At 35.4% G+C, this 24,009-nt stretch overlaps 3 protein-coding genes across 3 annotated transcripts; 1 reads left to right on the forward strand and 2 right to left on the reverse strand.

Annotated features, from left to right (window-relative positions):
- Positions 1 to 10,155: 10,155 nt before the first annotated feature.
- LOC126721552 (probable calcium-binding protein CML25) lies at positions 10,156 to 10,760 on the reverse strand (the record flags this gene model as incomplete). Its single annotated transcript, XM_050424603.1, has 1 exon — positions 10,156 to 10,760. A coding segment is annotated over one exon (591 nt), but the record flags the coding sequence as incomplete, so codon positions are not given.
- Positions 10,761 to 12,696: 1,936 nt separating this feature from the next.
- Positions 12,697 to 17,153, forward strand: LOC126720864 (probable LRR receptor-like serine/threonine-protein kinase At3g47570). The gene is made up of 2 exons (XM_050423703.1): positions 12,697 to 15,776; positions 16,603 to 17,153. Exons 1-2 carry the CDS (start codon positions 12,791 to 12,793, stop codon positions 16,956 to 16,958), a joined length of 3,342 nt encoding a protein of 1,113 aa, XP_050279660.1. The 5' UTR covers positions 12,697 to 12,790; the 3' UTR covers positions 16,959 to 17,153.
- A 3,962-nt stretch (positions 17,154 to 21,115) lies between these two features.
- Positions 21,116 to 23,453, reverse strand: LOC126721553 (uncharacterized). Its single transcript, XM_050424604.1, has 2 exons — positions 21,853 to 23,453; positions 21,116 to 21,764 (listed from the first exon to the last, which is right to left on the reverse strand). Exons 1-2 carry the CDS (start codon positions 23,451 to 23,453, stop codon positions 21,116 to 21,118), a joined length of 2,250 nt encoding a protein of 749 aa, XP_050280561.1.
- Between the last annotated feature and the right edge of the window lie 556 nt (positions 23,454 to 24,009).

Raw genomic sequence — 24,009 nt, forward strand, 5'->3', positions numbered from 1 at the left:
TGACCAGAGACAAAATATGCCCTAATTCATCTTTCTTGTGAAGAAGCTGTTGTGTTTATGTACCGTAGGATTTTGTAACCAAGGAGCTTCTCAATCTTCATCATGTGCTGAACTAAAGAACTTTGCAGCCAACAACCTTCTCTAGTTGGTGATTGAAGTTGCATACTGGGATCCACGCAATTAATTAGTCACGTACTAAGAGCCGTGCATTACAAGGAGAGATTGTCACTACAAAATAAGTCCAATTAGGTATTGGGGTAAGGGTTCAACTGTAGGTTGGTATAAGGTATTGAGATTCCTTTATTTGTGACCGCTTATTTTGATAATAGTGGATTCTCGGGAGTGGTGACCTTAAAATCACCCGGTGGAGCTTTTACTGTGTAAGTTTTCCCCATTCGTAAACAAATCATCATGCTGCATACTTAGATTAATTGGTGATTTGTTTGTGCTACCACATACATTGCATGTTAATTTGATTAATTAATAAACTTGGCTAATTAATCAATTAATTCATCACAAGGGGTCAATACATTCTTGGCCTATCACTTTTGTCACTTGGGAAAAGAAAATGGCTTGAATGATCACCCTCCCCACAGATGGCATCAATCTGATAATGCAAAAATTCAGCAGTTGAGTTCCTCGTCTACATTGATGGATGAAGGTAGTTAAGTATGTCTCTAATATGAAACCCGCAATAAGATTCAAACTAGGAAAAGAATACACTAGTGTGGTGCTTGCCAAAAACCCTCCGATAATTCAATCAAAAAAAGAGCTTAGAGAAGGGATTTCACTTAGGAGTAGTTTTTTTTATCATGTTTTTGTGTGTACCTTTTGGTTCCTCTTTTTCTTTCTTTTATAGCTGTTTTTTCCTTAAAAGGAAATAAATCTCTGCATTTAAGTCCAGCGGATAGTGCATTACAGTCCTGTACTTTTACGTACACAGCTCATTTGTTACAGTTGCTCTGTCCGTTACTCCTTGACATAAATGCTTGTAATGAATGCGTAATGCTCATTTGGATCGTCATTATGTTAATGACAATCTAGTTATTTTTCGACTCATCACATATTTTGCATTAATGATCGACAAGTTGTGTTGCCTCTTGGTTGTGACATGATCATGAATGCATATGATTAGAAGAGGGTTAACATAGTTCTAAATTGATTAAATTTGAGAGGGATCAGAGATGTTAAAGTTGATGTGATCAAATAAATTTAGGGCATCTTGAGCAATAATGAGGATGTTGCAATGTTATCAAATAAGTTTAGCGTAATTAAAAAATAAAATAAAATAAAAAACTTACTGTAATGCTCTAAAAGTTTCTTGCAGTTTACTGAACTATTGCTCGGCTTATGTACAAAGTATGAACGATATCAGAAATTAAGATGAGAAATGTTTAGTTGTTTAATGTCCACTATATGCAAGTGGAAGATGTTAGAAATATTGGGTAAAAGCAAACTCAAATAGTGTATTGTCAGTCCAATCATTATCAAAGTTGTGCACATTGCCAAAGAATCACATCTTTTAGCTTCGTATTCTATGGTTGTTTATATAAATGGGGAAATGACTCATTTATGATGATGATTGAATTTTTTTTTTTTTTTTTACAAAATACAATTAATCCCCTTAGGCTTGGGTTCATGTCAATTGATGAAGCCGGAAATTGACTTCGTCAGTATGCTCCTCGTCAATGTTAATGGACGAGCTCTGGTACCTATTGTTAAGAAAAGAAAGGCAAGGAAAGTTCACCGACGTGGCACCAGATGAAAACACTCTGATACTAAAGTTAGCTAATGGCTCTCAAATAATAGTATAACTATTGTCTACTGAGTTTTACATGTCCTCTTTACTTGAGTTCCACTGCCCTTTTATAGCTTGCTTCATGTCGAATCAAGTATGTCTGTTAATGCTCCTTTAGGTGTTTTTCTCCTAAAGGAAACGCGGCATTTAATGACAATGAAGTCTCCATTTAATATGTAACGGATGACCGTTGGGCCATCATTGCTTTGGTAACCGTTCTGGCGCACTTACTCCTTATTGGCTGGCCTGATGGAATTTCCTTCCAATTTTAACGGGCGTAAGCTCATCACATTTATACAGACGGTCTCTTGCCCTTTTGCTCTTCCCTAACTTAGATGCGGTTGTGGTTGTCCTTCTGTTTAGATGACCTTTGACCGATACTCGTCAGTTGCCCCCCATTCCGTTGTCGTCAAGACCTTGGATGATTTTAGGAATGTGACCAGACGTGACAATTCGTATCTTCTCGATTCCCAAAATTTAGCTTCTGTCTTAAATGCGAAACGACTACTTCTCAGGGAACAAACATGTGTATACCTCCTATTTGCGGCATGTGAGACATTTCCTTGATCTTGGCATGCTTTAATTCCAAGTTTTCCTTCTTTAGGAAAACTATTCCTCTTCCTTTGCCCTATTTGGTTTGAACTTCAGAGTGTTGAGAATTTCTACACTTCAAAATTTCTTGGTAAGGCCTCCTTTCCCTATGCTTTGATGATTGGTTTTAAGTTCTTTAGTCAAGAGTGCCCTTTGGTTTCCTTTTTCTTTGGTAGGTTAGGGGTTTTTTAAAAGTATTCTTCTAGTCGACATCCCTAAGTTGGTTTGTTTATGTCCCGTAAGCCCGTTTTGCTCTCCCTTTACCCTTTAATCCGCTATTCCTTGATAAGGCACCTCAAAGATGGCCATTATTGAATATAGGGAGGATGATGTCAAGTCGAGTGAATTGGAGACAGGATTGTCTTCAAATGCGAAGTCTTTGAGTAAGGTAGTTGACACCGCTGCCTCAAAATTACCTTCTTCTTCATTGTCACCCCCTTTGCATGCCCTTTCTGGAAACTGTTCTTTGAAAGAGAAACATTTGAGTGGCTTTAGGAAAAGATTCTAGTTTCCCAAAGGTACCTCTGTTAGATTGCCTCGTCTAGTGAAAAAGCTTGTAGCTTTGCCCATGATGAGGTGTGCTCTTATGAGGTTGACTTTTTGTACGGCCTTCGTTTCCCCGTCCACCCCTTTATCGTGCAACTTCTACACAATTTCCAAATCGCCCTAAGTCAATTTGTCCCTAATGCTTGGAGGAAAATAATAAGTTGTATGTCTATTTGGGTGTCTGCTTGCGATAAGGACATGATAACATTGAATGGGTTTTTGTTTTTGTATCGTCTGAAAGCCTCCACCCACTATGGGTATTTTGAGCTTTTACCTTAGGATAGGAAATCTAGGGTTGTTAAAGGCTTTCCCTCATCCTTTTGTGATTGGAAATCACGATACTTTTTCATTTTTGGAACGGGTTGGGAAACCATATCTAACAATTTCTGGGGGGAAGTCCTAAGGTTACTACAAAAATGGGAAGTCCCAGCACTTGGTGCGTACTTTCATTGTCTTCCTTTACTTCTCTTTTATGTCATTATTGCTCGTCTAAGGATGTCTAACTTCTAACTTTTGTAGCTCTTGATCATCCTGAATTGGAAGATCAACATTGTCATCGAGTTCGTGCTACCCTTACCTTTGCTCGTGAAATTGAGGATTTCGATAGCCTCGTTAATCCTCGTCATTTGTTTGACTGCTGTTTGGGTCTTGAGCTTTCAAAGTACGTGTTAGAGAAAATTCGTCGGGAAGAAAAAAGTAAGATCGTCTATTCATTGGTTTCCAAAATACTTGTCTTTGTTAGCTTCATCTATATAATGTAGCTTCGTCTGTACTATGTCTGATTGCTTACTTGATCTTTTGCTTTAGCAGAAATGGCTACTAGGTATAGCAAGGAGAAATATGCTCGTATCAAGGATTTGAAGAATAAGCCTTTATCTAACCTCACTACTGATTCGAAGAAGAGGATGCTGAATGAAGGGAAAGGCGAGAATGCTGCTTTACCACCAGTTCAGATTGCTTCGTCCTCTCCCACTCCGTCCTTGGAGGTGACAGCCATTACTCCTCCTAACGCCCATTCTAAAGGAAAAGGCAAGGCTGGGAGTAGTATCTGGGATGACCATGCCCCCGCTATGGGTCGCACGCACAATGTGATTACGAATGATGAACTTAAGGGTTTGTCGTCCATTCCTTCCCATGAGTTGGTTAGCCATCATATCCAAAAACTGGTACAGGTATGTGGCTTCTTCTTTAGCATCCCTTTTATACCTATTTGTACATATGTGCATTTAATTTCTTTTCTCTTTGCCTTTACTAGGTTCTTAGGGAGTCTCTAAGTATTGCAACTGATTACTTGAATATTGAAGAGAAGGTTGTTCTGGCTAATTCAAAGTTGGAATCAGTCAAGGCTGAAAGTTCCAAGCTGAGGAAGAACTTGATCGTTGCAATGAATGAGATGAATAATGCAAATGAAAAAAAAAAAAAGGAACTCGCTAAAGCCCTACATGTGGAGAAAGCACTTGTCGTCTAGAAGAACGAAGAGATCCAGGCTACCCTTTTGAGGACCGATGCAAAGAAAGATAAAGTCATCTAGAAGTTCATGCAGTCAGAGCTGTTCTGAGATCTTCAATTCATCCAATACTTCAAAAGGTTTGAGCTCCTGCGTCGATGGACAATGAGGCACCAGAGTTTGGCCGTGGATTCTCCAACTTAGACTTTGAGAAGATTGACACCAAGATACTCATAGACAAGGCCAAGGAGTAGGAAGAAATTGAAGCTAGTGCCGTGGTAGAGAAGGATTCTGCTGGGAAGGACATTGCTGGAGGAAAAGATACCGACGAGTCTGTCGTGTCCCCTTCATAGTATATATTTTTTATATTTTTTGGAAAACAATGGTTGCCCCCATATTTTGGGGTTCTATCTTCTGAACATCTTTTTGAAGAACAATGGTTGCCCCTTTGTTTTGGGGCTTTAGTCTTTCCTTCTAGACATTTTTTTGCTTTATTGCCTCTTGGTTTTGAAGCTTCTACTTAAACAAACATTTCATTACTGACTTGTTGTTTTGCGTAAGCTTACCTGTTCATAAACAAAGTTTTGGCTCAGCCTCCTTATGGTGGCTTATTTTCGTTGCTATAGTCCTTAGAGTTTTTGTCATCGCGAATTAAACTTGTAGTTTTTCATCACTTAGATTATGCTTTTAACTCGTAGGAGCTTTTATCATCATGACTTAAGCTTGGAGTTTTTATCACTTGATTTGTGATTTAAACTCGTCATTCATGTTGATGTAGTTTTACCTTCATGATTTAAATTTGAAGTTTTTATCACTTGATTTGTGATTTAAACTCGTCATTCATGTTGGTGGAGATTTTACCTTCGTGATTTAAACTTGAAGTTTTTATCACTTGATTGAAGTTTTTATCACTTGGTTCATGGTTTAAATTCATCATTCATGTTGACAGAGTTTTTACCTTCATGATTTATCCTTGAAGTTTTTATCACTCGATTTGTGATTTAAACTTGTCATTCATTTTGACGGAGTTTTTATCATTGTCGTTGTGCTTTGAACTCATCTTTTTGATAAAAGAAGATTTTTACCATGAAGGGTTTGACATCTAATCATTTGAAAAGAAGTAGCTTTGTAGATGCCTTATTTGTTTTGGTTCATCCTTGCTTATAAAAAAAGGATTACAAGGATAATACTTTACAAGAGAACAGAAAGTACTGAAAATAAAACCAATGCATGAAAACAGTAAAATCTCGCTTATCAATTGATGAATAAATGAGGTGTTCCAAACCTTGGAACTTATTGTCATTGAAGGTCCATTCCTTTACTAATAGTAATTTTGGAGGTACTCTGCATTCCAAGGACAAGGCAAAGGTTTCCCACTCACATCTTCTAAGTAATAGCCCCCTCTTCTTAAATAACGGACGACTCTATATAGACCTTCCCAGTTGGGGCCTAGCTTTCCTTCATTTGGATCTTTGGTGGCTTGTGAGACTTTCCATAGAACCATATCTCCAGGATTGAAACACTTCAGCCTCACCCTATGATTGTAGCACCTTGTCATCCTTTCCTAATATAGGGCCATTCTTTAAGCTGCATCGTCCCTGACCTCAGGTAAGTTAAAGCTAACTTAAGGCCCTCGTCATTGCTGCGCTTGTCATAGCATGTTCTTTTGAGACTTGACATTCCAACTTCCATAGGAATCACTACTTCAGTTCCAAATGCCAATTTGAAAGGTGTCTCGCCCGTTGGTGTTCTTGTCATTGTTCTATAGGCCCATAAAACTCCTGGAAGCTCTTCAGGCCATGCTCCTTTTACCCCCTCAAGTCGGGTTTTGATTAGCTTAAGCAAAGTTTGATTTGTGACCTCGATCTGGCCATTTGCTTGTGGGTGTCCAAGGGAGGAATAGTGATTCTTATAACAAACATTATTATCAAACTTACTAATATTTTGTTCATGACAGATATTGATTTTCAATAACTTGATAAGGACCTAGGCTTAGAATACATGTCGGCCAATTCTCATAGAAAAAACTATCATTCCAAGAAAAAATGAAATGGTTTTCTTTAAACTCCTTTTATATCTTTTTATTATATGTAAATTTTGAAAATATAACTATTTTATTGCATGTTCTTATTATATCTTTCATTCTTGCAAAGTTTCTAGAAGATCAAAAATAAATAATTATATCGTCAATCAAATATTTTAATTTTAATTTTTTATAATCTAAAATTATACATAAAAAGTAAGTTTATTAATTTAATAATAAATAACATCTAATTTGAACTAAATTTGAAATAAACATTGAGAATATAAAGAACATATAATCCAACGTCAGGGCCGGCCCTTCCCTTAGGCGAGTTAGGCAATTGCCTAAGGCCCGAAGTAGAAAGGGGGGGGGGGGGGGTGCCAAAATTTTAGAAAAATAGGGGTAGTAGGGCAAAAAAAATAAATAAAAAAAGGTTTCAGATAAATTACAAAAATCTGGCACATCCTTTTAACCAAAAAACAAAAATTTTGGTAAATCCGATTAAACATTGGTTCTAAACAAAATCATTGTTCAAAAATAACATTATTATCCTCTACAGACAAACCAAAAATCAACCAGATAAACTACAAATCCAGTTTAAGAGATTAACCACAAAACAATCACAAATCAAAATAAATAAAACAACTCAAATCCCTAAAATTTTTAGTTTTACCATTCCCTCTGCAGCTTTGTTTCTTTCTCTCTACTTTCCGCCTCTCTCATCTCAAGCAACCTTGCCTTTCTCCGCCTCTCCGATTCCTAATCCTTCTCATCTCAAGCAAGCTTGCCTCTGCGCCTCTGCTCTAGCCTCTAGGTTCTAAGCTCTCATTTCTAGTCTACTATCAGGTATTATTTCTATTTGGGCGCTTGGGTTCTTTTTTTTTTTTTTTTTGATGAATGGGCGCTTGGCTTCTTTAGTTTCAGACTTTCTCTACGTTTTATTTGCTTAGACTTAACTTAAGAGTTAAGATAAAAAGATTGGGCCGCCTGCCTCTATAGTTTCACATTGTTTGGGCCTTCATTTTTTTTTTTTTTTTTATAAAGCCTGCTTTTTTTTTTCTTTTTTTTTTTTGGGGTTATAGATATTAGATATGAATATATGATTTGTTTTGTGTGTTTTTTTAGGTGGGTCTTATTAATAAGCCTTGTGTTATGGCTGTGCTTAAATTTTTGTTATGCTTGTGCTTAATTTTTTTTTTTTTAATTTTAATCTTGTGTTTATATATATATATATATATATATATATATATATTTTAGTTAGTGGTAATATATTGAATAAGTCTTTATTTATGCAGGTTGAGATTGCTAAAAACTTGTTATTGTTCGGTGAAATTAAAACAATACTTTTTATATAAATTAGGTTTTATTTCTCATTTGCTCTACAACAATACTTTTTTATTGAAAACAAAAATTTAATTAGTCAATTTACATCTCAAAAGGCAAGAAAAATAAATTTAAAATGGAATATATTAGAATATAAAAAATATTAAATAAACATTAATTTAATTAATATATAAGTATAAAAAAGACTCCATTTTCAGTTCTTGCCTAAGACTCCAAAATGTCTAGAGCCGTCCTGTCCAACATAAGAGAGATTTTTTAAAATTCACATATTAGAAGAATTTTTTTATTTTTTTATTTTTGTTGGAGAAACCAGACCCGGAGGCCAAGCTATATTAAGAAAGAAACTACTCCTACTTTAATTAGTCTAGATAGATTCCATGAATATGGCAGATTTAATTCTTCTCTGTCAAGTCACCACTCTTTCACAATTTCTTGGCCATTTACCTTTGTCGTGTAACGAATTCTTGTCTCTCGTGTCGTGTCATAGGCATCCTGTTTTCTCCGTCTCTTGTTGCGTGGAAGTTCCCTCTGTATTTGTTTGTTTGTTTCTTCGTTTACGTTGACGGGAGCGGAACTTTGGGACGTGCAAGACTTCCAAAATTCCAACTGAGATTGCCAATTACCTCTTTAATCGAAGGGCATCTCTTTCTTCATAGATCATAATATCTAATGGTTGCGCGCGTGTGTGTATACATACGGAATAAATAAGGCGGAAAGCATATTTTAGTTTTTACATTTTTAGACTATTTTTATTTTAGTCTCTACATTTTATTTTTATCGTTTTTAGTCTCTATTCTGAAAAACGCCTCCCGTTTTAGTCCCTGCCGTTATATCAGAAACAGAGAAAACTGACGTGGCAACGGTAAGAATAAATAATACTAAATTCATGTCCGCGTGGCCTAAATTAATAATAAAAAATGTTTTTTTGCATTAAAAAAAATGTCACGTCAGCATCTAAATTAAAAAAATTAATTTATTAATTTTGTTTGAGTGTCTTTTTCTTCAACACACTGGCCCAAGGATCCTGGGCCAAATAATTGTAGTTTGGTGGACGAGGCTTGGTTTACCGCAGCTAAAGGGGCTGTTTAAGAATCAAGTGGCGCACATAACATGTTTTTTACAATACACATAAACTAGCAAAACGAGAATATTTGTATTGAACAACAATGAAAAAACAGCAAAGGAGTGCAAAGTAATCAAGAAATACACAAAACAATTGTTAGAGATCCTTGGATTAATAAGAAATACTTTATTATTTTTTCCTTAGTCATGGTTACAATGAGCTCACTAAGACGTGATACGAGGTTCAAGTAAGCTAAAAAATTACAGACTTTGATGGCTATCAAAGCCTCCAAGATTTGTAAATTTTAAACCCTTTTGAATCCAAGTATGTGCTATAGTGGCTATTTTTAGGATACCGGGAGATATTTCACCGTTTTCCTCTTGAATTTGACAGATTTTTCTTAATGGCTTTTTTTTTTTTGTCAAGATTTTTTATTGCTCGCTCAAAAATTCCTCTGTTTTGCTGGCTGCCTTCCCCCTTTTTTATAGTGTCATTCTAGGGTCCCGGAGAACTATTGATTCCCTTCCTTTGCTCCCTGGGTACCAGAGCCCGTTTTGTGCCCATCACCTAGAAGGTTGAGCCTTTGCCTGTTTTTCATAATTTCCTCCTTTTGGAGCTCTTTCTTTGAAAGCTCATGGCTGACTTTCCATTCCAGAATGCGCCTGTTCTTAATTTCATGTTCCTCAAAACCTCTTACCCCTTTTTGATTCAGCTTTTGGCCGTCCTTCCTCTTTGTCATTTTTCCCAAGTGAGCGGAATCTATCTCTACTGGTTCGAAGGTCTTTCCTCCTACTTCCTTTTTCATAGCTCCTCATTCTGGTTCCCCGAGATACCGTTCCCTTGCATCATGAGTGATTACTCTAGGCTTTCTACTTTTCTTGCTGCATCTCTGGTGCCTGAGAAGGACATATATGCCCTTTGTTTCTTATGTTTTTGGCGTTTCCTTTGAGCTGTCCTAATCCTATCTTAGCTGTGCTACACGTCTCGGGGATCCCAAGCCTCTGGCAGCCTCTGGGGATCCCGACTCAGCTCTTTACACTGGTCTTTCTTCAATTTTCTGATCTTGATAGATTGGGCCTTTTTTCTTTTTCTTCCTTCTTTTCTCATAGGCTTTAAGGCTTGTCCCTTTATGGCTTTTGGGCTTCAAGCCTTTTCGGCTTACCACCTTTTTTTTAAAATTCACTTTCTATGGCCCCTTGTGTTATTTTTTTGGACTTGGGTGTTGTGATTTTTTAGATCTCAACAAATTTTAACTAAATATTAAAAAAAATAAAAATAGAATTAAAAACTCAAAATCATATGAATTAAGATCTAAGTGTGTCTTGAACAAGAACAACAAAAACACAAACCCAGAAATTTAAAAAAAAAAAAAAAAAAAAAAAAAAAAAAAAAACCCATCCCCCAAACTCCTCATCACTTTTTGCAATTCATCCGCCGATATGACTCCATTTCCATCCATGTCGTAAACCAAAAACGCATCTTTCAGATTCTCCATGGCCTCGTCGGAATCCACACCCTTTGTGTTCAGTTCCACGAACTTGTTCAGATCAATAAACCCATCCCCGTCAACGTCCACCTTGACAATCATCTTTTCAAGCTCTTCCTCTGTGGCTGGGTGGCCTAAGCTTCCCATGATGGATCCTAATTCAGAGGCCGAGATCTTGCCGTCTCCATTGACATCGAATTTCTTGAAGACTTGTTCAAGTTCCACCATCTGGGTTGGTGTGTCTAGTGATCCTGAGTTCGTGTTTGAATTTGTAGTTGTGGTTGTTGTCATTGATGAATTGAGAGAAAGACTGTTGGAGGAATCGGTTTTCTTTTTACGGTGGAAAAGGGATTTGAAACCAATGATTTCTTTTTCTTTTTTTTGTTGTTCTTGTTCAGAGTGAGAGAGAAATATATTTAAGAATGAGAAATATAGGCTGTTTTGGTTAAAATTGGGAGAGGGTGAATGGAGAAAAGATTTGGGGAAAATTGAAAGAAAGAAAGAAAGAAAGAAGGAAACAAAGAAAAACTAAAAGGAAAGAGAGTGAATAAGGGAGACTTCTAAAAGTTTTTGTAGCAAACTCAATTTCTTAGTCCCGAAGAGCTTTGCACCAAAATCTCACTCTGTGATTAAAACCCAAATCTTTCATCTTCTTAGTTCAATCTCTTGATGTCTAGTTCGTTCTCTCCTTCTTCTTCTTCTTCTTCTTCTTCTCTTTTTTTTTTTTTTTTTTTTTTTTTTTTTTTTTTTTTTAATCTGGATTTGTATTCTTGTTCAAGACACACTTAGATCTCAATTCATATGATTTTTAGTTTTTAATTCTGTTTTTAATTTTTTTATTTAGTTAAAATTAATAAATTAATTTTTTAATTTAGATGCTGACGTGACATTTTTTTAATGTCAAAAAACATTTTTTGTTATTAATTTAGGCCACGTGGACATTAATTTAGTATTATTTATTCTTGCCGTTTGCCACGTCAGCTTTCTCCATTTTTGATATAATGACAAAGACCAAAACAGGAAGCATTTTTTAGAATAAGGACAAAAAGCGGTACAAATAAAATGTAGGGACTAAAATGAGAATAACCTAAAAATATAGGGACTAAAATGTACTTTTTGCCTAAAAATAATGATAATAATGATTTTTTTTTTTTAAATGATTGTCCACGCTTACGGCTTGTCTTCTCTATAAACAATGAAAACAAAAAATTGTGAATTAAACTATCGCTTAAGATCATAATAATAAATTATTGTGCACAATTTTTGTTTTGTTGTTTGGCGTCAAGTCGGCAAAGAATAGAATATGAGAAATAAATCTCACTGGCCATTGGTCAAGCTTTTGATGCAGTGGGCCACCTCCACAATTTAATCTCAGTAATCAGTAATATGAAGTAGCTAACAATTTTTATTTTTATTTTTTGGAAAAATTATACTTTACTATTATAAACTATACCTTAAATTACATTTGCGCTATAAACTTTTCAAATGTAGGTTTTGCACTCTAAATTATGACATTTTTTTTTCTTAAAAAAAAATTTATGACTTTTTTTTGATAAATTGCATTTCATTTAAAGCTAAATTATGACCTTGTTACACTTTGAACCCGATGTCAAGTTTATTGTTAACTTGAATGAAAATCTAAAGTTTAGGATGCTAATATAATCGGAACTATATTTTAGGATGATAAAGTGTAATATTTTTTAAAAAATTGAAAAGATGGGCAATTGAATCTTTTCACGTGATGTCATATTTTTCCGTCTAAGTTAACAACAAACTTGATGTCAGAGTGCAAAGTGTAATAAGTATCATAGTTTAGGGTACAAAACGTGTATTCGAAAAGTCTAAAGTTGAAAATATAATTAAAAATATAATTTAAAGTGGTAAAATGCAACTTTCTCATTATTTTTTTTCACAACGGCTAAAGTGATTAGTTGTTATTGAATTAATATTAATTTCACATAGACTCATTGTTGAAGTAACTTTTATTGGCACCAATTACATGTCTTTTCAATAGTTACTAAAATGTGAAAATTGGTCCCCAAGTCTAAAATTATTGTTTTAACCCCACCCAATATAACTTATTCAAAAACCACAAACTTTACCATTTCTTTTTCTACAAATATCTTATGCAGAAGATTGCTAATAGTTGTTTGCCACTCGTATATGAATTCATCATTATTTTTTTTATTACTCATAATCTATTACATCCAAGTTAGTGGAAGTTAGTTAAGTTAGCACATGGAAAATCTAGTTAGGGGAAAATTGGAAACAAAAAGTTAATGCTCTTCAAATTTCTCACCTAACATTCATGATTTCCCACGTCTTTCTTCGCTTTTCTTTTGTTTTTTAATAGTGCCAGTATGCCACTATAGTCAAAGTCAAGAATCGAAAAAGGTAGTACCAAAAACGCACAAAAGGTCTCCTATTCGTATTCCGTCTCCAGACTCCATACCCCAAACCCAAAGACCCTGTGTCTCTCCTTCTGCAAATTCATGATGCTAATACAAAGGCCATCCATTCTCCTGCTCTTGGCTTTTCTGTTACTGCAGCCATGCATGCTTCATTTGTCCCAATCTGCCAACAATTTTACTGATCAATTAGCTCTCATTGCCTTCAAATCTAAAATCAACAATACTGTCTTGGCTGGTAATTGGTCCACAACAACAAACTTCTGTAACTGGATGGGAGTCTCTTGCAGCCTACGTAGACAAAGAGTCACAGCCTTGAACCTTTCCTACGTGGGTCTCCAAGGCACCATTTCCCCTCAAATTGGCAACCTCTCCTTCCTAGTCTCACTTGATCTTGCTAACAACAGCTTTTATGGTTTTCTGCCGCAAGAGATTAGTCATCTACACCGCTTGAGAGAACTTCACTTGTCAAACAACCTATTGGAAGGTAGTATCCCTCAAACTATACATAATTGCCACAAGCTTGAATATTTATCTGTTTTAGGTAACAAGTTAAATGGTAGCATACCTAAAGATTTGGGCATGTTACCAAAGCTTCGCGAATTGGATCTTAGTTCAAACCATCTTATCGGTACAGTTCCATCATCCCTCAGCAATTTGTCATCATTAGAGATTTTAAATTTGGATTACAATAACCTCACTGGTCCATTTCCTCTTGTTATCTTTAACTTATCTTTTCTAAAGGCTATTGCTATTACGGAAAATCACCTCTCTGGAACCCTTCCAATGGATCTTTGTGGCCATTGTCCTTATCTTCAAGGACTGTATATTTCCGGCAACAAATTCAGCGGTAAACTTCCTTCACAGTTTAACAACTGTACAGAGCTTTTAGACTTATCTTTGTCATACAATAATTTTGATGGAAGTATACCGAAAGGATTTGGGAGTTTAGAAAACCTTGAACTGCTATATCTTGGAGGTAACAAGTTAACTGGAAATATACCTCCTATCATAAGCAACTTGTCGATGTTACAAGAATTTTACATTGACAGTAACCACATTAAAGGTAGCGTTCCAAGTGATTTATGGCATCTCCAAAATCTGATTATATTGAATTTTGAGTTCAATGATCTCACGGGGACAATACCCCAAAATCTTTTCAACATTACCTCTCTACAAGTGCTCTCCTTGGCTGAAAATTCTGTGTCTGGAAATCTTCCATTAGATACTAGTCTCTCTTGCTCTAATCTTGAATATCTATTACTTGCTTTAAACAAATTGAGTGGTCCTATCCCATCATTTTTGTCAAATTGTTCCAACCTCATCCGACTAGATTTTACTACAAACTTACTCTCTGGACCAGTACTCAAGAGTTTTGGAAACTTAAAACATCTCGAAATACTTGGTTTAAGTGATAATCAGCTAATAGGGGAGCCTGAACATCAAGATCATAATTTCATTGCATCGTTAACTAATTGCAGATTTTTGGAGGAACTATCTATATCACTCAATCCCTTGAATATTACAATTCCAGATGCTATTGGAAATTTTTCAGCTTCGCTAAAAGCCATTCTCGCAGGTAAAAGCCAAATAAAGGGTCGAATTCCAGTGGGAATTGGTTCCTTGAAAAACTTGAACTTGCTTCTATTGAGGGGTAATAGTTTGACTGGAAACATACCGTCAACATTTGGGGGTTTGGAGAGCCTGCAAAGATTGTTTCTTGAGGATAACATGATTGAAGGACTCATTCCAGAACAACTTTGTCAATTAAAGAACCTAGGAGAGCTGTTGCTCTCAAATAACAGAGTCTCTGGATCCATACCGAGTTGCATTGGAAACCTGAGTCTTTTGCAGACAGTGGACTTGAGTTCCAACAAGTTGGCATCATCAATACCATCAAATTTATGGAGCATTGCAAATATGTTGTTTTTGGATTTATCATTGAATTCCCTTGGTGGAGCTTTGTCTCCAAACATGAGAAAATCGGATACTATTGAACACTTGAATTTATCTTATAACCAAATCATTGGAAATATTCCAAGTGTCATTGGTGCATTTGAAAGCCTACGTTATCTTGATTTGTCAAATAACTCATTTCAAGGAGGAATTCCACAATCTTTTGGACAGTTGAAAGCATTGGATCAGTTGGACCTCTCAAACAATAACCTCTCTGGTTCAATTCCTAAGTCACTTGAGGCACTTCCATTTCTCAAGCATTTGAATTTATCCTTCAATAAGCTATCAGGAGAGATTCCATCTGGTGGCCATTTTGTAAACTTCACAAAGAAATCCTTTTTTGGTAATAAAGCACTTTGTGGAAATCCAATTTTTGGAGTTCCACCTTGCACAAGTCCAAGTTCTTCTCGAAGATCAAGAATAAAACAATTTTTTCTCAAATATATAGTTCCTGTTATTGCATCAATTATAATCATTGTATCACTAGTCATTATGCTAAGAAGACACCCACAATGTAACATGCAAATTCCAAGTTTACCTATCACATTGTCTGCAGTGGATCATAGAATGATATCATATCAAGAGCTTTGTCGTGGGACAAACAACTTTTGTGAAAGCAACTTGCTTGGAACTGGAAGTTTTGGTGCTGTGTACAAAGGGCTTCTGTTTGATGGGACTATTGTTGCTGTTAAAGTTCTAAATCAGCAATTAGAGGGTGCTTTTAAAAGTTTTGATGCTGAATGCAAGGTGTTAAGGGCAATCCGACATAGGAATCTAGTTAAAGTCATCAGCACATGTTCCAACCTTGAGTTTCGAGCTTTGGTATTGCAATACATGTCAAATGGTAGCCTGGAAAAGTGGTTATACTCTCACAACTACTGCTTGAATCTTGTTCAAAGAGTAAGCATTATGGTTGATGTTGCATTAGCATTGGAATATCTCCACAATGGTCAATCAGAATCTGTGGTGCATTGTGATCTAAAACCTACCAATATCCTTTTGGATGAAGACATGGTTGCACATGTGGGTGACTTTGGCATTTCAAAGATTTTAGTCAAAAATAAGGACTCAACACAAACCAAAACCCTCGGTACACTTGGCTACATCGCACCAGGTACATTGAATTCTCCTCTGTCTATTTAATTACCAGGCTACAGAGTAGTGGCTAATTAAAAAAATAACAGCATGCGTTGTAGTTTTCATCAGCTCAATTTGTAGTTGCATTTGATTCTTTTGAATATACATTATTTAAACTAATGTTTTCTTGGTTCAAAATTGATAATTAATTAATTACACGTATGTTTCTTCTTCTTTTTTTCCTTCAATAAGTAAGGAATGAGATTTGAACTCAAGTTTTTCTTATTGGAGGAATCAAGTAATGTTATTAACCTACAAAACTCTTGGTTTTTTTTTTTTTTTTTTTTTTAATTTAATCTTATATACTGGCTACTAAGTGTTAGTATCACTATTTTACAATTTTATTTTATTTTTAAATCAAGTTCAATTGTTTTATAAGTCATGCTCACTAGTGAAATACAAACTAATTCAATATGATCAATTTACGTGTGTTTCGATATTGGATTAGTTAATGCAACTATGGTACTGATTTGGCTTATGACCATCTTATAGCCACTGACCCTATATGTATGTTTCTTTTGTATATAGCTTATTTTTGCAACCTCTTAAAATAGTGTCAACTACAAAAACCGCACCAAGAAAAAGGGATTTAAAAGTGTGTTTTAAAGTTAAAACACACTTTTAACGCTACAAGGGATTTGACTAGAATTTTTATCTATGGCATCAACCTACAAGCTAATACAGTAATACAAATATATAAAATATCCTTGTGTAAAAAGGTTAAATTTGGAAAGTGATTATTTTTTTTCACTAGCCAGTAGATCACTAACTTAAAGACTTTTTGACAAATGTGAGCATGACAGAGTATGGTTCTGAAGGGAGAGTGTCTACCAAAGGTGACATTTATAGTTACGGGATAATTTTGTTGGAGATAATCACAAGAAAGAAACCAACCGACGAAATGTTTGTTGGAGAATTAGCTATGAGGAAATGGATTACATCACTTCCTGACAAAATGGAAGTTGTGGACGATGGTTTACTTCAGATAGAAGAGGGAAGAGATGTGACTACCATGCAAACCATTCTTACATCTATCCTAGAATTAGGTTTGAGGTGCTCTGAAAAATTACCAGACGAAAGACCCGACATCAAAGAAGTGTTGGCCAAGGCTAGCAAATTTAAATTGACACTTCTTGGAAACAGAAATAGGGGTGTCTAATATCTATGTTTTTACTCAAGTTATGTGTGCGCACACACATAGCTACACTGTTAAAGCTTGATTTCCTCTCTCTCTCTCTCTCTCTCTCTCTCTCTCTCTCTCTCTCCTAGTGTAATTCTATGACCTTGGTTTAGTCTATCTTGATTTTGTAAGCTACTTGCGACTGGTATGTTATATATCGTTTGTGTTATTTTACTTACGTGTTGATAGCCAACATATACAATTCATTCATATAATCTGTTGATATCCAAAATTTAGGGGTTCAGTCGAGCCCAAAGCCAAGAAAAAACACGCATGCCCATAGACACACGAATGAGGTCTGTGGACCCGTAAGGGAAAGCTAAGGCCTTAACCAAGGTATGGCAGGCCCAAGAATGAGTGCAAAAGAAAAGTCTTGAACAAGACAAGATAGGCCTAACAATGAGTGCAAGCAAAATGGACCTTGAAAAAGGCTGCAATGGAGCCCAAAAAAGATCAAACAAGGGTCCAAAAATTGATGACATGGGTGACCCGTGAAGAATTGGGTCCCACAATGAGAAAACCTAGAAGAAGAGGAGCAAAGTACACCAGAAGCTTGGCTGTGAAGTAAGGAAAATGTTAGGACCACAATTTTTGTTACAACTTACTGCAAAAGTTATAGTCCTAACATTACTCGTACAATAAAAAAGAAGTTTGGCTGCGAAATTCAAGAAAAAGTCATCACCCATGAGGTGGGATCTCTAGAAGAGGAATAAACCATAGTCCCTCTCAGGGGTAAGGGGAAGGAGAAATTATTAAGTCATCGGTAAGATTGTTGAAGTAGTCTTCCCAACCAATGAAATAATGTCATTTATGCAAATGTGTGCTTTAGCTTCCTAATTAACACAAGAAATATATATATATATATATATATATATATATATATATCTCACATTTGCATAAGTGGCAGTGTTTTATTAGTTAAAAGGACCAAAGAGGACTACTTCAGCAATCGCCCCGATAGATCTAATGTGGTTCAACATAAAGAAGAACCTTAAAATTACAACCCAATCAAGGACTTTACCATGGGTGCTATCCCCACAAAGCATCTATGTCATTTACAGAAATGCACTCATTTATTATTAGATTTGGAGTCTTAAAGTCTCCTATTGGAGGGTGTTTTTTGTGTGTTTGCTCTCCAAAAATGGCTTTAGAGGGCCTATTGGAGATGCTCTAATGGATTGAGTTACATGGTTCCACCCAGGTTTAGAACCCACTTTTTAGAAGTTCAAAATCCTTTGGTGGTGTTCTTGAAGTAAATTTGATTTTGACAGGCACTCATATATTATTATTTGTTTTTTTTATATATATAAAAATTACATTTTAGATCCTATATTTTAGGATTTGTGCTGATCATAAAAAGTTAAGGAATACTAGGTTTTGAATGGGAGTGAATTTAGCTTTATGGGATATAGATAAAAATCATTTATTGTTAGTCACTAACCTGTGCTATGCACGGGAACCTACCTATTTGTGAGGTAGAATAAATAATTTTATAAAATCTTAAATTGATTAAGAAACTACACCATGGCATGATTTGCTCTAGTATGACTTCAATTTGTGTTACAATTTGATGAAGAAGCCATTGCTTTAACATGCAATGGCTCACAAAAAATTTGTCAGATAATTTCGGATACTATAAAAAAATAACTCAAAAATTCAAATATTAAAGAAAGACTACAAAATATTAAAAAAGAGAACTTGTAGCTTTCAGTGTAGGCATCCTTAAAGTATCGTTTAGGTTCAATTTTTTTTTTTTTTTTTTTTTCTGACTGATTTTACTATTAAGGGATAGTATAGTTTCAAGTTAAACTCTAATATAAAATCTCATCAAATTATTCCCTAAAATCTAATCTCAAGTTGTTAATATACTTGAAGATAAATATGAAAATAAAAAATTGTTGATAACCTTATTTTTAGATAAAGATAGGCATAACTGATATAGATTTTTGCATAAGCAAACATAATGAAATAGTGCAAACGATTAAAATCATTTTTTTTTATTTAAAGATAATGATTTAGTTTACAAAATTTTATCTTTTAAAATTTCAATATGTTAGTAGGATTATAGGAATTTTCATTGAGTAAATAAATAAAGATACAATTAAGAAAAGTAAAAAAAAAAAAAATGTTAAAAAGTACTTGCAAAGAAAAATGATATGAAAAATACACATGACTAAGTTTATTACCTTCATTTGTATTTCACAACAAATTTATTATGAAATAAATGTACACAATCGAAGTAGATGAGTTTGCAGTTTTTTTTACAACAAATTTATTGCAACAGCATCAGCATCCTGATTTGTTGAAGTATTCATAATTCAAGAAGATTAGTTTATTGAAACAAATTTATTATAAAATAAATGTACACAATTGAAGCAGATAAATTTGTAATTCGATACAAATTTATTATGTAAAATAAATGTATGACTATATTGGTTACCTTCAATTATTCATTGCTTATATGATCTATTTGCAAGAATAGTGTTTCTTTGCTTTTTGTTGGCTATATCTATAGATCTTGATAGTCGTAAACTCATAATGGATTTTCATTTTAATTTTGCTAATGATTAAAAAATACACAACCAAATTGTATGCATATTTGAAAGACAAATCAAGTGCATGTAAAGTGTGAAAAAAAAAAAATACTTGCCTATGATGGTAGTGATGTCTTCCATGTCAAATTACTTCTAGGAGAAGGAGAGAGAAAGTTTTTTTTTTTTTTTTTTTAACCGAGAGAGAGACTCAGTTTGAAAATTAAAGGAATCAATATATAATAGTAAAATATTAATATTGGGAATTGGTATTTGATGCGGATAAGATTTCAATTGTGATCAAATTCATCTTCTCCTTCCTGTTTTTCATTTTATTTTTATTTTTATTTTTATGTTGTATGCGTCTTTCTCTTTATCTAATTAGTTTTTTTTTGTTCCTTGTAATTCATTTTAATTAGAAGTTTTTGTATTCCTATTTTATCTAATTAGTTTTGGGAGTTATATTTGATTTGGATTGGGTTTATCTAATTAGTTTTTGTTGATCTTTGTAATTAGAAGTTGATATGAACAAAAAGTTTAATGTTAATCTAATTAGTTTTTTTTTTTTTTTTGGAAACATCAGGCCATATATTGTGGGGTTGCACAACAGCAGAAGAGGCGTGGGGTGCTACGAAGCTGAAGCTACCCTCCCTACCTGAATCCCACTTGGATTTTTTGGACATAATGTGGGAAATTAGGGAGAGGTGCCCGATGGTGGATTGGGAATTGTTTGCAATTACAGCCTGGAGCTTGTGGAACAATAGAAATACTTTTAAGGCATGGAGGTAGGATTAAAAGGTTTGATGTTATTGCGAAGGAAGTAGAGGAATATACAAAGGAAGTTAGGCAGGTTCAACAAGTCCCAACTAGACCACGGCCCCACCCCCCCCCCCCCCCGGCGGCGGCGATGTCTGGTAAGTCTCATTAGACCCCCCCCCCCCCCAGATAGGGTTGTTATAAAATCAATGTAGATGGAGCAGTATTCAACGAGGTAGGGGGTTGTGGGGTTGGAGTTGTGATCAGAAATGAATGGGGGCAACCGATGGGAGCAATGAGCAAGAGGTTCGAGTGGTCATGGGGTGCATTAGAAACTGAAGCTAAAGCCATAAAAGAAGGGGTCCAGCTAGTATGGGACCTTGGACTTAAGGATGTTATACTTGAAAGTGATGCGCAAGTGGTGTTGAGTGCTCTGCGAGGGCAAGTTTCAATTCCAAGCTCCATCCAGAAGATCGTTGAAGGAATACAGATGGGAAAGAGTCTGTTTAACTCATGGGAGGTGGCCCATATCCTATGAAGCACGGGTGCGGGTGCGGGACTCGGCAATTTTTGAAAAAGGTGGGTGCGGGTGCGGCAGGACTCGGCGATTAAAAAATTATTAAAAATATTTTTACAATATATGTTTAATATATTGCTAAGCATACTTTTTCACATTATATAAACAAATACCAAATTTAAGAGCAATAGTAGATAATAACTAAAACATGACGTTCATAAATTAAATATTATCCACAAGATTGAAACTAAAACATTCCATGATGTTTGGAAATTAGAATACAACTCATAAGTTTGAAACTAAAACAAAATAAAAGATAATCAACAAGACAATCAAACACAAATATCATCATCCTCAAGATCAATAGCTTCACTTCGAACTTCACTTTCACTAGTAGTAGCACTAGTGTTAACATTCCCAATAACTATGGCCTCCAACTCTGGCTCATCAAGTGTAAGAGCTGCATTCTCAAGAATTCCAGCTCCTCCATGCATGTCGCTCTCATTCCAAGAGTCTCCTGCAATATCCCACATCTTTGTTGCGGTATGTATGTACTCTTCATTGCGCCTTGACAAGAGTCGAAGATTAGAATGCACATATACCAAATCCTCAGCGCGTGCAGGAGCCATTTTGTTTCTTTTTAAGGAATGAATGAATTTGTACGTGCTCCAATTTCTCTCAGCACATGAGGATGAGCAAGGTTGTCCAAGAAGTTTAAGGGCAAGGGTTTGAAGAGTTGGAAATGCGGAGCCATGGTATTGCCACCAAACCAAAGGTAGTAAGGTCCACCTATCCGTCAAGGCACTTGGTGAAGGAAACCTCCCTCCTGAAAATTTAGCAAACTCAAACTTCACCACCGTTAAGTCATTCTCATCTTCAAAGTATCGCTCCAAACACTTGCTTCTTTCCATAGAAATTTCATGATCCCAATGTGGAGGGATGCGTTTTGGATTCTTCGAAAGCCATTCAATGGAGTAATACCTAGTTAAAGATTAAAAAACAAATATAGATGAAACGTGTGTTTTACTAAAAGGGTGAACTAAGGAAAATAGATAATAAATGTACTTACGTAGGATTTAAGGAATGAGCCAAGCAATGTAGTGGTGTACAATTTTTAGTCCATCGATCAATGAGTATATCATACACCACACCCCAAAATGAGCTATATTGATCATCTTCCAAGCCTTCATGCCGATATATCATTGCTTTCACCTTCTCTATCATGGAATCCCACATCTCATACACAAGATGAAGACAAGGCTTATCTGTGTCGGCTATTCGTAGCATATCATAAATGGGTGCTGTGAATTCAAGGATATAATCAATATTATCCCACCAAAGATCACTTAGAATCATATCTTTCACCTTTTGAGCTTTTCCAATATCATCATCCCTATAAGAAGCCCATTGGTCACTAATAGCCATGGCTTGAAGACATCTTTTTATTAACTTCAACCTTTTCAACGTTACAACCACCGAAGCAAATCTAGTATCAGCAACTTTGAGCAATTTTAATGAAAAAAATTCATTAAATATTGCCAACCTCATAGAATAGTTCATGATAAAAACACGTATGAAGGATGCATCATCAGCAACACGTGTAATCCAACTACATTCCTCATATGTAACTTCATTCTTTTCAGTGTTTTTTGCTGCACAAATATTCTTGAAAGCTAGATTGAGAGTGTGGACAACACAAGGTGTCCAAAATATTTTAGGATACTCACCCTCAATAAGAGCTCCAGCAGACTTCATCACATTAGCATTATCAGTGATGACTTGGACAACTTTTTCATGTCCAATCTCTTTTATAGCATCCTTCAACACCCCAGCAATGTAATGCTTGTCTTTGAACTCACCTGACCCATCAATTGCCTTTATAAACACTGGACCCCCATCTGATACAGCCATAATATTAATAAGAGGCCTCCTTTGTGGATCTGACCATCCATCATAAACTATACTTACATCATTTTCAAGCCAAGAGTCCTTAATTGGTTTCAAAAGTCTTTCAACATGAGCTCTTTCCTTTTGCAAAAGTGTTGTTCTCAAAGCATTGTATCCAGGAGGAAGATAACCCGGAATGCTATAAGTAGCAGCAAATGCATAGGAACTACGATAATGTGGGTTCCTTGCAAAGTTAAACGGAAGCCCACCGGTGTAAAACATCCTAGCAATTCTGCTATCCAAATCATGTCTAGCATTATTCTGAAATGCTTTCTCCAAAGTAGTATTCATAGTCACCTTCCTCCTCTTAGCATCAACCGGATTTGTGCTATGACTACTATCACTCCCTTCCTGTCTCCGAAATGGGGAAATAGGTATCCCACGGCCTGGGGGAGGTGGGGGCAAGGGAATTTGACTTCTCTGTTCTTGCTCTAACTTATTAGTCTCAACTTGATCATACATTCGCTGCATTTCCAACCTATGGCTCTTTGACACATTACGGCATGCTCTAATACCTTTGCCAGAAATTTGTAATAAATGAGCCTTAACCCTAGAATAGGATCCCATAAAAACTATATCACAATAGTTGCACTTAAAATATGTGTTTCCACCAGATTTAACAGATGCACCAACTGGTTTTTCTACTTTAGTCACATACTGCCAAAGAGGAGATTCAGCATTTGACACTTCTTGTGAACTTTCTGTGCTATTAACTTCGTCCATTGTAAATTCAATAGATTCAATTTAACCTACAAATAATAACTATTAACTAAATAAATTAATGATAAATGAAACCAAGTTCACAGCAACAAAACACAGCAGCCAAGTTCACAGCAAAAAAACACAAAACCACAGAACCGAAAAAACCCTTTAACTCCCACAAATAACCTACAAATAATAACTATTAACTAAATAAATTAATGATAAATCAAACCAAGTTCACAGCAAAAAAACACAGCAACCAGGTTCACAGTAAAAAAACATAGAACCCTTTAACTCCCACAAACCACAAATCACAAATCACAGGTTAACAAAACCCTTTAACTCCCACAAGAATTGAAAAAACAAGCAAAAAAACACAGCAAGCAGTCAAGCACACAAATTTTCAGATTCACAAATTCATTTCTAAGCAATTTGAAAGAGAGAAATCGTAAAGAACAAAGAATAAAAATTCAAGAAAAGAGCAGAGAGAGCACACCTGAAGGCTGAAGCAGTGCAGTGTGCACACAGCACTCACAGAGAGCTCAGAACACAGAGAAGAGAGATGAGGGACGGAGCA

This window comes from Quercus robur, chromosome 4 (assembly GCF_932294415.1).
Source record: "Quercus robur chromosome 4, dhQueRobu3.1, whole genome shotgun sequence".
Taxonomy (NCBI): Eukaryota; Viridiplantae; Streptophyta; class Magnoliopsida; order Fagales; family Fagaceae; genus Quercus; species Quercus robur.